Raw genomic sequence first — 14,881 nt, 5'->3', positions numbered from 1 at the left:
CGGGGCCGGGGCCGGGGCCGGGGCCGGGGCCGGGGCCGGGGCCGGGGTTCGGGGCCCCGGGGCCGCTGTCCCCGCAGCCGCTGTCCCCGCAGGGCTCACCCCGCAGCTCGGCGCCTCTGCGTGCCCATCAGCGCCCTTCATAGGGGAGCTCCTGACAAAGTGCTGGGTACCAGTGGTGGTTACTGAGTGCCTCCGTCCTAGTTCTAATTAAAAAGAGTGATTAGGAGCCCCCAGGAGCATTTTAAATCCAGGCAGGTGCTACAAAATTTCCATAAATATTCGGTATTTCAATACTAGGCTGTATTTCAAATGCAGGCAGGTACTGGGCTGGGGGCTGGGGTTGGGGCTGGGGGCTAGGATCCGGCTGCAGCAACAGACACAGGCTCGTGCACAAGCACCCGTCACCCAAAGCCAAGCCCATCCTGGGAAATCACACACCAAACACAGCCGGGCACAGTGGTTTTATGTGAAAAGAGGGAAAATAAAGCAAAGGAGCAAACGCCCCGGGCAGGCTCTGGGTCTTACACCAGCGAGGTGAGCGGCTGTATAAATAGCGCGCTGTGCAAACGGGGCGCTGAGCCAATCTCCGCCTGAGCTGGGAGAAAGGTAAGGGTTGCGCCACGCTCCCGGACCAGCCCTGCCTCCGCCCGCTCTGCGTCACCTCGCAAAGTGCCAGGGTGGGGTGATGGCTCCCCGCCGCGCCGCGGCACTGCCTGGCACCGCCACGCCGCAAACGGAAAAGGCAGGGCACGCCCGGCCCCGGGGGCATCCTCCTGCCTGTATTTACACGCTCTGAGGGACATCCTTGGACGTTTTTTGCTCTTCCTCTTGGCCTCGTAGGTTGGGAACAGGGTGGGAGGACAAAGGGATGCAATGAGCTCTTGGCGAGCTGATGCCAACGTTTGCTTATAGCACAAGAGTTGTTCAAGCTTCTCTCCGAGGGAGTTTTGCTCCTGGAAGGCAGGGGTGAGGCTAGCAGGGTGGTTCGGTGGCACCTCCGATGTGCCCCGCGCCGTGGTGCTCTCGTGGTGTCGCTGCATCACAGCACGGCCGCGGACAGCCCTCTAGCGAAGAAGGTGACGTTCTTCTCCTGGATCTTGTACTGGTAGACCTGGACGAGATCCTCCTCCGTTGACTCCAGCGATAACCTCTTAATTATTTTAATCTGCAAAGGGAAAGGAAGAGGAACATCATCCCTCGGGCTGCCCCCCTTACAGCATCCTCACCCCCTGCCCCTCAGAGCCATCAGGGAAGGTGGTCACTGTCACAAAATCCATCACACGGTGCCTGGGGCCAGTCTGTCACCCCTGGGGGCAGCCCCCGGTGACCCAGCTGCCCTCCCAGCCCACAGAGACCACTCCAGGCCAGGCTGAGATCCGTGGGCACGGTAATGTGAGGAAAGCTCCCAGGAACTAGCTCTTTATTCCTTTGGATCACCTCGGTGCAGGGCCTGGTGCTGGGTAAACCCCTTCCATCCTCCAGAAATGGGAAGTCTCCAGGTGGCAGGACCTCACCGAGACATCCCCACCGCGGCGAGAAGGGTCTGGGTGCTCCAGCAAGCCCTGGAGACCGCAGCAAGGCGGCGTGTAAGCCCTTAGCGGTGCTGCAGACCATGCTAGCCCTGGGCTGTACGAGTGGCAGCGTCCCGTGGGGCAGCTGGAGCACATCTCACGCCCCCAGGCAGGGTCGTGCGTGCCGTTACCACGTACGTTACCGCATGCCATTACCTCCCCGTGAACGTCTTTGCAGAAGCCGGTCGCCAGCCCCTCCACCCACAGGATCAGGTCGCTGTGATGACCCAAGGAGTTCCCGAGCAGGTCGCTTTCCTCGTCTTCCGCAGCCTCGCTGCCGTGAACCAGCACCACGATGTTCCCCTGGAACGAGAGCGCCAGGCAGGGCTGAGCCCCTCGCTCATCCACTGAGGGTAAGGAAGGGGAAGGGAGCGAGAGGAGCCAGCAGAAACGCCCCCGCTGGCTGAGCTGCTTGGATATCCGCCGGCGTGCCGCCTGCTTCTGGAGTCCCCTGGGAAAAGAAATATAAGGCACAGACACCTCTCGGCAACACCTGGCTCTCTGCTTCCCGTACATCCACGGACGTGCGCGTAAGCTGATCTAATCTGCGGCCCAAAATACATCGGGCCTTTGTTCCCGGACAGCTGTGGGCTTAAACCCGTCGGCCACGCCGTGCAAACGGCAGCTCTGTGGATGAATTCCCAGCAGCTAAATAAGGCCACGGCCACAGCCAGAGCCGCGCTGCTCCAACCTCCGCGGCTCCCTGGAAAAGCAGAGGTCCCCCGAGCAACGCCAGCCCCGTTAAAAACACGTCCCGAGGGGCTCTGCCTCCGCCCGTGCAGATTGCCGAGGGCTGAAAATAACATCAAATCCACAATCAATTAAAATGTTCTTTAAAGCTTCGGAACATCGTGGACAGAAATAGAAGCGTGTTAGCATGATTTATCTTCTTTTTTAGCTGCTTTGGAGGTAAATATTCCCAGCGAGCTGCACATCCCCTGTCAGCACTTACAGGGCAAACACCCCGGCACCATCCGAGGTGCAGAACAACGAAACTTGATGCCGTCTGCTTCATTTCTCACTCGAGCAAAGAGAGAAGTGGCCGGGGCGGGGGGTGCCGCGGTGTAAATAGCGGAGGATGGATGTGGCCTCAACGAGTTTTGGCTGCGATGCCGTCCGAAGCGAGGGAGATCTTCGTCGAATTGCCACCTTGTCGCGCGCCCTTCGAGCAGCTGGTGCCAGCAAACAGCAGAACTGAAGGCTGCTGGAAGCAGGGACCCACATCCCTCCGACTAAAGGAGGAGCTGGACCTTCACCTCCGTCCCCTGCGGGACTCACCAGCCCCTCGTCACCTTCCCAACCTGCTTCCACGTACACACAAACACGGCTGTGAGCAGCGATCGCTGGAGAGCTCTTAAATTTGGTGTTTTTCCACCTCAGAGCTCTGTCCACGCATCGGGGGCAAAGAGAGCCCTTCCCACAGCACCTCCTGGCAAAACGGCTGCAAAGAACCTTGCAGAGGTGCCCCAGGCGCTGACCAACCCCCCCCCCCCCCAGAATAAATGATTTGAACTCCCCGGGGAAAACAAAGCCTTCCAAAACCCCACCGTGCGCGGGAAGGCAGAGGGGGCAAAGCCAGGCTTTGCTCCGGAGGCTCTCGGAGGTCGGCACGCGCACGGGGAGGGAGCGGTACCTGGAGCTGAGAGCACACCACGACCCTGCAGTAGTGGACGAAGTCGAGCACAGCCACCGGCGCGGCGCCCAGGCTGAGCAGGACGCTGAGGTCGTCCACCAGCAGCACCGGGCCCTTCCACGAGTCGCTGGCGGCGGGAGTCAGGGAGGTCCGGACGAAGTCGAACAAGGCTTTGAGGTCGGAGGTGCTCCCGCTGGAAGAGAAAGAGACCTCGAGGGGTTCAGCCCAGCCTCGCGTCCCTCTCCTCACCCCGCGAGCCTCGCTGACCCCAACGAGGGGATCGCCAGCCCGTGCCACCCGTGCTGTCCCCACTGCTGCGACAGCCACCGGGTCCCTCCCAGCCCGTGCACCCGGACCCAAAGGGCACAGCTTGGGTGCGAGCTCTCGCTGCCCGCCCTCGTCTCTCCTCCAGCCGTGTCTCATCTCCCAGTTTAACAGCCCTCGGTGGCTCCTGCTGCCACACACCTCGACCCACGGGAGCTCTCCGCGTGCCCTGCAGCCCCCAGCAGCGGGTTACGGAGCCTGGCGGGGCACGAACACGCTTGGCAGCGAAGATGGGAGCAGAAATTGCCCCGAAATGCCAGAGAAGGGGGACAAAATCCCTCCGGGAGCAGCAGGGAAAGCACGGCAACGCGCGTGGCGCTGGCATTTCCCTCCACGTAGGTGTCTGAGCATCGGGCACAGCTACTGGGCCCTGGAGGGAAGCCCAAGCAGAGCCTGGTCTCAGCCCAGGAACCAGAAGAGCTCCGCAGCAGAACCACCTCTGCCCTGCCCAGCTGGTCGGGCTCACCTTATGAACTGAAGAGGACTGGGCTCTCCGGACAGCTCCTCCTCCCCAAACAAGAGGTCGAGGCAGGACTTGAGGCCCTCCAAGAAGACGAGCTGTCCCCGCTCTCTGGCAGCTGTCAGACTGACTCCCTGGGGAGAGGAGAAGGTCAGGGTGTGGGGCAGCTCTGGGGGAAGGCTGCAAACAGAACCCACGAAATAAAGCCCCTGCCTCGGTGACGCCTGCACGGCGGCTCAGACAGGCAGTGGACACGGTCACCTGCCTGTACTTTGCCAGGAGGCAAAAAAAATTAATGAAATGACGGCGATTTGGGGCGCTCAAACGACCTGGAATTGCTCCTGGGATGACAGCAGCATCGCTGCTGCCCGGCATGGGAGAGAATTCTTATCCAGAGTGAGGGAGGAGACAGGCTGGGGGTGTCGGCGCATCCAGCCCCCCCCCCCACCAGCACAGAGAGCCCTGGCAGAGCTGCACATACAGGCAGAGGACCCCAAGAGAGGCACGGTTCATCATCAAGCTCACCCTCCTTTATCATCAAGGGCGGCTTTGGGCAATTCTACGCCCCCCCCCCCCGGCTCGCACCAGGCCACGTTTTGGGAGGGACGGCTCAGGGGGAGATCGGGGAGGCTCAGCACCACGCAGCGTCGCTCGAGGGGCAGAGCCGGTGAGGCCGAGGCCAGGAACCAGAAGCAAGGATGCTGAGAAAGCAGTTCCCTGATTTTCCCTGGGGAAAGACATCGCTGCCGGGGGCTGTGAGTCCGCACCCCTGCGCAGAGCGTGGCTGAGCAGCTCTGGCCCTCACCTTCAGCCCGGCTTCTGCCTGAACGCTGGGAGAGGCGCGCAGCAGCAGCGCCCCTGCTCTTCCAATTTTTAAGCATCACAGAAAACATTTTTTTTTTTTTTTGCCTTTTTTTTTTTTTTTACCTAAGCAGCCCTGCTGGGAGCTGCAGGACACTTGGGCACAGTGCTGGCGACGCCGGAGCCGAAGGTTCAGGGCAGCTCTTCCCCCAGGAGCTCGAGCGCTGAGCTTGGCACGGTCCCAGCACCTCCTTCCGAAAAGGCCTTGGAGGATTTCCATCGTCCCCAGCGCTCAGACACCCCGCGAGCTCTCCCTTCGCACGAGGGGGAGACGCAGCAAAGCGATGCGTCCGCTTCTGCCTCTGGATTTCTGCTCCCACGTCTCACCTGCTGTCACTCCGACCTCAAAGGCAACGTTTCACCTTCCTCCTTCCTTTTATTTTTTTTTTAAATAGATGGGAAAGCAACCCCCAGCATCCGATGGATGAGAGAGATATCCCTCAACGGGCCTGCTTTGTGAGCACGAAGGGCCCCCGGAGAGAGAAGGTCTGAGCAGATAAGGACGAGGTCCTTTGCAGCAAGATTAACCCCGAGCTCCTGCAGGGGCTTATCAGTTGCCACAGGCTCCGTGCTGATGAGAGGAGAGACAGATTTACACCGCCCTCCCTCCCCGCTGAAATCCCAGGGGCAGAGGATCCCTTCAGTGGGGCCGGTACCAGGAAATTCTGCCTGCAGCAATTAGGAAACGTCCTCGGTCACGGCCGGGGGTGCCGCAGCACGCAGCCTTGGCTAGCGAAGGCAGCTCGGGGGTGAAGGGCACCAGACCCGTGCCCAGCAAGTTTTTAACTCAGCCTCCAGTTTGCCCTTCGTTTTTCCAGTCTTCCACGCAGGCTGGTGGGAGGAAAGGAGCCCCGCCGGCCACGCAGAGCACTTTTGGATGTGCCCCTTTGGTTTCCCAGCACCCTCTCGATGAGCAGCGTTGATCCCTAAGCGTTGTGGCTGGCATCACACACCCCCTCACCTCGCCCACGTTGCCTTCCCTCGTCTCCCTTTCCCCCGGGCGAGGCAGGAGCCGTCATTCCCAAGCAGGAGGCACTGGGGCAGGCTGCAGGACCCTTCGATCGATCTCCCCACGGCACCTCCTGCCAGCCCGGGGTCCCGCAGAGCCTGATGCGGGCTCCAGACAGCGGAATCCAGCTTTGCCGGGTGATAATTCCTCACCAAAACCCTGCGAGGAGCAGGGTGGGGGCGCAGAGCGAACACAAGCCTCTTGGGCGACTGCAAGCCCGCGGCGCGGAACAATTCCTGGCCAAGGACAGAAGGGCCTTTGTGGGGCAGGAATGCGGAGCAGGCGGCAAATACCTGGCGTGCCACGGAGCAGGGCTGAGCTTCAGGGTGGCCTCACGGCCCAGATCCCCCCCCAGGGGGAATTTCTGGAGCCCGCAGGAGTCGGGCACTTAACCGCTCTGCGGGAGCGGTGTCCGAGCTCAGCCTCGATGCCGATAATTCAGGAATCGAGAGCAGGGAGGCAGCCCGAGGGAAAGGCAGGCTGGGGAGGCACGCAGGCGGCTCCAACAGGGGAATTCGAGCCCCCTCGGTGCCCGTGGTGATCCTGGGGGAACCCAGCACGTCCAGGCTCACGTTCCAGCTGGAGAGCCAGGTCCCAGAGACGAGGTCTCACGCCCCTGTCCTTGCTGTGGAGCCGCCGTGCCGCAGCGCACCCTCACAGCGTGCGTCGCCAGCCCTGAAAGCTTTCACTGCCTCGCAGCACCACGCTCCGTTATCGCACACGGACGTTATCTCTGGCAACCTGTCCTTTACCGATCAAGCCCAGAGATGCCTCTCAAATAGCAGCCCGGCCTGACGGGGGCCGCGAGCTCCACGAAGGAGCACAACCGCTCTCACCCACCCGGGGCAGCGCCGCGCCCCACCGGTCCCCTAAAACCAAAAGCGCCGCTCGCTGCTGGCCAGGTCACGATGGAAAGCAAAAGATTTGCAGGCGAGAGCTGGTGGCGGAGCTCGCGAGCGGTGATGGAGGTCGAGTGGCAGCCGCGGTACAAAGCGCGACGCTCCGGGATCGGGCGATGCTGCGAGGTCTCTCCTGCGGGGCAGCACCTGCGGGGGCGAGCAGAGGTGACCAGGCAGTGTCCTCTGCTCTGGGGTCTCAGCGCCGCAGCACGGGACGGGGGAGCAGGGAAAAGGGAGGCCAAACGGGGATAAATAATGTTTTTCCTTTAGAAGGAAACAAACGTTGTACAAACGAGGGTGGGACACGGACCTGGCAAGCTGCCCCGGTGCCGTCAGTCTTCCTACAGCCGAGCGTGCTGCCTGGAAGGCCATGACAAACACCTTTAACTGTCCCTCGAAATTCAGCGTGGATCTTCAGGAAGAGGATTAGAAGAGAAGAAAAAGGTGAGGCCATTACTGTGGAGGCAGGACAGGCACAAAAGAAAACAGGGAAGCTTCTTCCTGCAGGTAAAATGAAATCGCTGCACTTGGCCAGGCTGTAAGGAACTGGTTCTGGGCTGGTAAGAGCTGGCAACACGGGGGGGGGGAAGTGGGAAATAACATCAGGTGCTACGGGGAGCACAAGACACCGCTGCAAAGTCTGTGTCCTACCCCCCTGGCTTCAGCAGCCTGCTCCAGAGTCTCGCCGCCTGCAGAGGGAAGGATTTCTGCCTCGGATCTAACCCAAACCCTCCCTCTGATGGCTTAAAGCTGTCACCCCTTGTCCTGTCCCTACAACCCCTGCCCAAGAGTCCCTCCCCAGCCCTCCGGCAGCCCCCACCCCACCCTCAGCAGAAAGAGGAGCACCACCGAGCTACGAAGCTCCTTCCACTGAGCCTTTCATAAGCACATGATGGCTCTGCAGAAATTTAACCTGGGCATGGGATAACATAAGTGGCCAGATCCTTCCAGCCAGTGGCCTTTTCCTGGAGAACATCCCGGCAGCACGGCCCGGCTCCGAACGGCCGCACGGCTCGGCTCCGAGCTGTGCCTGAGCCCCGGGCTCGCTGCAGCGGCGTAAATGACATCTCAGCTGGTCTCCTGCAGGCACCCCGGGCAGCAGAGCCACACTGCCGGCTGCGAACGGAGCAAATTCCCATCATAAGCAGCTCTCCGACCATAAACAAGCCCCAAGAGTGGAATCACCCTGCCAAAAACCACCCGACGTGTTTGCTTCGGCAGAGGAGGATTCAAGCAAAGGCAAGACCTTACAGAAACCCAGCAGAAATGACCAGTGGAGGTACAACCTCCGGCTGCTCGGAGCTCGAGAAGAGCTCACACCACCCAAGCACGCAGACGTCTGCCGGGTTATAGCGGGAGACTGAGTCAAGGACTCAGTCGGGTCCTGCACCTGGGGCCCAACAACCCCAAGCAGCGCTACAGGCTGGGAGATGTGTGGTTGGAGAGCTGCCAGGCAGAGAAGGACCTGGGAGTAGTGGTTGACAGTCGGCTGAATATGAGCCAGCAGTGTGCTCAGGCGGCCAAGAAGGCCAGCAGCATCCTGGCTTGCGTAAGAAACAGCGTGGCCAGCAGGGCCAGGGAAGTGATTGTCCCCCTGTACTCGGCTCTGGTGAGGCCGCACCTCGAGTACTGGGTTCAGTTTTGGGCCCCTCGCTACAAGAAGGACGTGGAGGTGCTCGAGCGAGTCCAGAGAAGGGCTACGAAGGTGAAGGGTCTGGAGAACAAGGCTTACGAGGAGCGGCTGAGGGAGCTGGGGGTGTTCAGCCTGGAGAAGAGGAGGCTCAGGGGTGACCTTATTGCACTCTACAGGTACCTCAAGGGAGGCTGTAGCGAGGTGGGGGTCGGTCTGTTCTCCCACCTGCCTGGTGACGGGACCAGGGGGAATGGGCTAAAGTTGTGCCAGGGGAGGTTTGGGTTGGATATTAGGAAGAACTTCTTTACTGAACGGGTTGTTGGGCACTGGAATAGGCTGTCCAGGGAAGTGGTTGAGTCCCCATCCCTGGAGGTCTTTAAAAGACGTTCAGATGTAGAGCTCAGGGATATGGTTTAGTGGAAGGTTTGTTAGTGTTGGGTCAGAGGTTGGACTCGGTGATCTTGGAGGTCTCTTCCAACCTAGACTATTCTGTGATTCTGTGATTCTGTGAAGGACCTGAAACCCTGGGCACAGGGTCAGCCCGCTGCTGGAGGCGAATGCAACCCCTCCTTGGAGCTCCCCTGAGCAAACTGCGTTGTTCTCCTTATCACCTCCCCTCCCGACAGCGCCTGTTTGTTGGGAGCACCAGACGGCAAATCGTTTGCGTTGCACGCGTGCTCCAGCAAATCCTCGCCTGCTCTCACTTCTCGGGCTCCCCCAGGAGGGAGATGACCCCACCGCCCATTAAAAGCCCGCACTGCGTACCAGGAAATTTCACTGCGCGAAGAAACGTGCCAGCAAACGTGATGCTGCTTTTAGAGCAGTCCAGGTAAGTGAGTTTCCCCTTAGCGAGCTGCCCCCAAGATTTCCTGCTCTCCACAGCACGAAGGCCAGAACTGTTCAGCTCTCACAGAGCCCAGTTTGCTCGGCAGGGGAATGCTCGGCGGGGGAAACGCACGTTCAGCATCCTGCCAAGAGCTACAGCTTCACATGGAAACGCGTTGTTTGCTCCGTCCCTTTTAATTAACTGAGGTCTGAGCTCTCAGACCATTTACCTCCTTTTAAAGGGTAAAAACTGAGTATTAATTAAAATACGGCGGTTTAGCGAGTACCAGAACTCATCCCACATTTACAGGACTACCCCATCGCAACACCTCATTCTCCAGCACCCCCAGGTCTTTACCAGCAGGACCAGAGCAGGCAGGTTCCACACGAGCCCTCATCCCGCAGCTCGGGGAGGTCGTTTCACGTCCGTGGGCGAGCACTTCACAAAGAGGCGAGAGCTGCAGCTCCAACCCAGGGGTGAGGGTGGTTTGCTGACACTGGGAGTGACCTCTCCTACTTGGTTTCCTCCTTTCATGGTACACGCAGTCCTTGCCTGACTCACCGTGGGAAGGGAATTGTTAGGAATGTTCTCACCTGTGGCTCCTCGGATGCCTCTAAGGGATGGCTTGGCCCAACCACACAGGCATCATCCCAAATTTACAGGTGTTCCAGCCGAAAATGATTCAGGACAACGCAGCCCCAGGACAGAGGACAAAGCCCTCCTGCACCGTGCAGCCAGAGGATGCTGCAGGAGCACGGAGAGGCCCCATGGACACTGCACCAGTGAAACCACAGCTACCGGTCTGGGCTTGTCTGGGGAACGCCAGAAAACTCCTCTAAGCCTCAAGTAAGCAGGCAGGGAGGGCCCGGTGGGGCTGCTGCACTGAGCATCCCAATCAGACAAGCCTGATCCTAATCCTAAGCCTGGCTTTTGTCCCGTACCACATCCCTCCCGCGGCGACAACGCTCTCCGCTCCCTGCCGCAGGAGCGCCAAGCCCGATCGGCCCCATCAGGACCCGTGAATCCGTGCCCACGTGCAGTTTCCAATTCCTTATTCCCATTTCTTCCCACCCAACAGAAAGCGGGCCCGTAATTATCCACCTGTGCCAGGAGACTTACCAGCTTCTGTGCTACGATGTTGTAGTGACTGAAGGACTGGAGCAGGGCCACAAAGCAAACCTTACAGCCAGCTGGGGGAGAAGACAAAAGGCGCGTCGTTACTTCCATTTTGCAAGCTGCCATTTATCCAAGCACACAAATCACAGCAGCCAGGCTGCAAATCTGTCTGCGAAAGCCTTGAAGGGAGGCAGGTCTAGGCAGCCCCTCGCTTGCTCGTGGCTGGGCTTCCCATTTTCACCTCTCTGTGGGTTTCGTGATTTAGGGAAAGCTTTAGTCAGGTTAAAAAGAAATGGAAAGAACAAGAAAGAAAGGACAAAAAAGAAATAGAAAGGCCTTTTTTCTGTCTCATGCCCTTCTGCCCTGGGATCTCCCGGCATTGTTTGCCGGCCCTCCTGCAAGGAGGCCAACGGCCGACCGTGACACGAGCTACTGAAATCGCTGGCATGCCAAAAGTCCCTGCTTTGGCTCTCGCAGAGCGAGCGACCTTGTCTGGAAATACACACAGACCCAGCAACGCTGACAAAGCCACCTCGCTAAAACGTGGTTTTGGAAAAGCCAGCACGTGACGGCCCGGCCTTGCGGCTCGGGTACGAACCAGATCCGTGCGCTTGCTCCTCCCTGCCAGGGAGCGGGGATTAGTTTTTAAAAATAGGGTGAAGCTGTAGCTGAGGAGGTGGCAGCCGTGCGGGCAGGAGGGCAGGATGCGCTCAGCCCCACAGCACTCGGAGCTGAGTTTCAAGTCGGAGAGGTTCGGTCTGGCCAGCTTTGTAGGACCAGCTGCTTTGCCAGCAGAGAGCTGGAGGAGAAGAGGCACCCGGTGCCCTCTCTGCAGGGGCTGGAAGGTTGTTCACGGGCGAAAGGTTAGCAGAAAAGCAATTAGGCAACTCGGCAAACCCTCTGCTTGTTTGTTTGTTTACTCGCTGCCGTCTTATCTACTCATTCAGTTGTTCCTGATCTTTTTAATTGTGTTATGAAGGGCTTAGTAGCGAAGGAACCGCATTCAACACCTCGCTCTCAGGTGCCCCTGTGATTTCCAACCTAATGACGAAACTGCAGGGAGATGAAGGCTACGGGGCAAGTCCCAAGTGCCCAAGGCTATGGAGCAAGTCCCGAGAACAAGCCGGGACTGGGATCCATAAATCCTGACGCCAGGGCCTTGTGCTAATCCAAGGATGCCACGTGCTCTGCAAAACCAGCCTCTGCTCAAGGAGAATCACTTCTCGGGGGAGGAAGCTCCAAGGACCAGGCGAAGACAAGCCCTTGGCTCGCAGAGCCCTGCTGCTCGCGTACCTCTGAGGTAGAAGGAGAGGAAATGGTGCACCAGGAAGCTGCCATCCGTCCCGGTGTCTCGCAGCAGCGTGAATTTACCCTGGAACAGAAGAAGCAAAAGAACTTAACAGAGGATGATGAGGGTACAAACAGCTCCCGGCTCCATCTTGGTAGACCCCTCAGCTTGCTCCCAGGCAGTCCTCCCACCCCTGCCGCACGCTAACCCCAGACCACGTTCCTACCATCTAAATACGGCTACAGGAGCAGAGCTCCCCACACGAAGTATAAACCTTGTTTTGATCACGCAGGAAATTAATTCAGTTCATCAGCGCGTGCTTGTTATCAGCACCAGTCTCATCAAGGCGTTTGTTGCCATTACAGCCTTAGCCAGGATTTCTCTCTAATCAATACCAATCACAGAAGGGTTGTTTTTAATCACAAAGAACTTACCAACATGTATTTTTTTTTTTTCTATCTATTAGAAGAAAAACAACAAGCCCTTCACGGCAACAAGCAAGCTACCCAGAGGCACTTTGCAAGCCATCCACCAGGTAACTCCCCGATGCCTAACACATGTGGTAAAGCGGTGCTAAGGGAACGGCAAGCATCGAACACGTCTGCACGGGATGCAAGGCAGGATTTTGGGTCCAGAAAGGCTGCTCTGCCCCAGGCAGAGAGCATTTCTCCATGCAAAAAACAGGGAAAATGTAAAAATAAACCTCTGTGGTTATTCCAATAGCGTGAGGCACCCCATGGTGGGAATCTCCCTGGGGTGCACCCTCCAAGGTGAAGCCTAAAGGGGTCTCTGTGTTAAAATAGCACAACCTCAAGTGTTCCTCGGTCCAGCTCCTGCTCCATCCCCTCGGACTCCCCTCTGCACGCAGTCAGCCTGAAGGCAGCCCCACGCCCCTCCTCGTGCCCGCTGAAGCAAAGTCCACCTGACAGCTCTCAGAAGGCTCCGCACTTCGCTGCCACGCACGCTGAGCAGAACGCAGTGGGATGCTGGCATGCAGAGCCAACATTAATTAGCTTCTTCAAAACTTCCCGTTATTGACCTTTAATCCTGCCGATCCTCACTTTGCTGCTTATTGCCAGCGTCTCCGTGCCCAGCTAGTGAGGGGTGGGAATGCCCGAACCGTGCACCTCCAGAGGCAGCAGCTGCACCACGGCTCACGGGGGTGCACGGTCTGACCCTTGTCCCCCACCTTCTCAAGGCCAGGAAGCGCTTGGGATGCAGCACGTTCACACGGGAGGCCTTCTTCTTGCAGCACCTTCTCCCTCTGTCTGCCCCTGGTCTCTCCGCACGCCGCTTTCGCGCTCTTCCCACCTGCAGGCTACGAAGCAGAAGCTGCAGCTACTTGTCAGAAACCGCCGAAACCGATCGGCAGGGCAGCGGTGGATGTCACAAGCACGCAGTGGTGACACACCAGATACACCCACGCGGGCAGCAGCTTCTTCCACCTACCAGCCCTGCCGTCAGCACTTCGAACGTGGCGCAGACTTAACGGCGGCGATGCAGAAAACGGAATGGCAGAGATGGGAAGAGATTTGCAAAGGGCTGGGGCTTTTTAAGCGCAGCAGGGCGCTGATTTCTGGCCAGCCTTCGTAGCCCTGGTGTGGGAGGACATCCAAGCGTGTGGTGGGAAGTCCACGTCCCTGGCCGATGCGAGAGGAAGAGCCAATGCAAATCTGAGGCAATTCCCCACACAGAGGAGCCTTCAGGTCGGCGCCTCTGCCAGGTTCTGCCTCCGCTGCCAAGTCAAAACTCGGGATCTTGAGGCCAAACCTCCCGTCGGTTTGGCTCTTCTGAATTCCCAATCTGCATCAAGCCCCGCTCTGCAGGGCTGCAGCGTCGGACCACAACACCGCTTGGCTGCGGTCCTTCCCCCTGATTTTCTCTCCCATTTCCCCATCCATCAAGACCCCTGCCTGGGAGGGGGGCCTGGTGGGTGACAGCACCCCTAGCCTTTTATTCTCTGACCCAGCATCCATCAGGAAGGACAAGTTTTCCATGACGCACGCGCATTTTGTTAACTTTTTACCCCAAGCACCTCACGGCCCTTACACAGGGTGTTTTGTCACCACGTGGTTTCATAGAATCATTAAAGTTGGAAAAGCCCTCCAAGCTCATCGGGTCCGACCACCCCCTGCCACCAACGTCACCACCAAACCGTGTCCCCAAGCACCACGTCCTTGAGCACCCCCAGGGACGGTGACGCCACCACCGCCCTGGGCGACCCGTCCCGACGCCTGACCGCTCTTTCTGAGCAGAAATGTCTCCTCATTTCCAACCTGAACCTCCCTGGACACAACTTGAGGCCTTTCCCTCTGGTCCTGTCACTGGTTACCTGTGAGAAGAGGCCGACCCCAGCTCCCCCCCTCCTTCCTCTCAGGGAGTTCAGGGAGCAATGAGGTCTCCCCTGAGCCTCCTCTTCCCCAGACCAAACACCCCCAGTGCCCTCAGCTGCTCCTCACAGGACTTGTGAACTAACACACAAAAAAAGAAAACCTGCCGGGACAAAATAAACGAACAGAGCACAAAAAAATACCCTGCAGGGACAAAATAAACAGAGCAGCCTAAAGGAGGTTAAACCCCTACAATGCACCAGAGGGGCTTGAATACATTTGGGGCAACGCCATTTTGTGACCGCAGCCCCCAGCCCGCGGGACAGACACCCGGCAGCCCCCCCCCAGGGGCCGCAGGCGGGGCAGGAGGGACAGCAGTGACAGGGGGTGCTGGCACTGATGGGGGTGAGGGTGACAGTGCTGGCATGGGGCAGCGAGGCCGTGCCCCGCGCCATGGCGGCCGCCCTCCCCGGACTACAACTCCCGGCGTGCCCCGCGCCTCCGCCCCGCCACCGCCCCGCCGCCGCCGCCGCCGCCCTCACCGTGCCCGGGCGCTGCGGGGAGGCGCCCAGGAGCTCGTTCAGCTCCGTCAGCATGGCCGGGGCAGCGGGCTGCCGGCCGCTGTCCGTGACACGGGGCCGGGGGGGAACCGCAGCGGCGCATGCGGCGGGCGGAGCCCTCTCCTCCCTCCCCTTCCTCCGGTTCCGTGTTCATGGAGGGGACGGAAGGGACCGGGGGGACGGACGGAGGGGGCACGGAGGGGCACGGAGGGGACCGGGGGTCACCTCGGCTCGCCCCCCCCCCCGCCCCGTCAGGCGGTGCCCCCCCTCCGCCCCCCCGGCGTTAAATGGTGGCCGGGGGTGGGGGCGGAGGACCCCCGGGGGGGGGGCGGGGGGGGGGGGGGGGGGGGGGGGGGGGGGGCAGCTTTAGG

At 59.7% G+C, this 14,881-nt stretch overlaps 1 protein-coding gene and 1 long non-coding RNA gene across 2 annotated transcripts in view; one reads left to right on the top strand and one right to left on the bottom strand.

Moving 5' to 3' along the window:
• LOC118161864 overlaps positions 1–10,418 on the top strand; it is a 13,489-nt gene extending 3,071 nt beyond the window's left edge. The window contains exons 2-3 of the long non-coding RNA XR_004748197.1: positions 5,625–5,627; positions 10,295–10,418. This is a non-coding gene — a long non-coding RNA (uncharacterized LOC118161864). The remainder of the gene's footprint in view (positions 1–5,624; positions 5,628–10,294) is intronic.
• ELP6 (elongator acetyltransferase complex subunit 6) lies at positions 566–14,584 on the bottom strand. The gene is made up of 7 exons (XM_035317559.1): positions 14,493–14,584; positions 11,626–11,704; positions 10,336–10,406; positions 3,995–4,122; positions 3,205–3,397; positions 1,728–1,874; positions 566–1,165 (listed from the first exon to the last, which is right to left on the bottom strand). Exons 1-7 carry the CDS (start codon positions 14,544–14,546, stop codon positions 1,040–1,042), a joined length of 798 nt encoding a protein of 265 aa, XP_035173450.1. The 5' UTR covers positions 14,547–14,584; the 3' UTR covers positions 566–1,039.
• Between the last annotated feature and the right edge of the window lie 297 nt (positions 14,585–14,881).

This window comes from Oxyura jamaicensis, chromosome 2 (assembly GCF_011077185.1).
Source record: "Oxyura jamaicensis isolate SHBP4307 breed ruddy duck chromosome 2, BPBGC_Ojam_1.0, whole genome shotgun sequence".
Lineage (NCBI taxonomy): Eukaryota > Metazoa > Chordata > Aves > Anseriformes > Anatidae > Oxyura > Oxyura jamaicensis.
The sequence above is the reverse complement of the archived record's forward strand: the minus strand, read 5'-3'. Positions and strand labels throughout refer to the sequence as shown.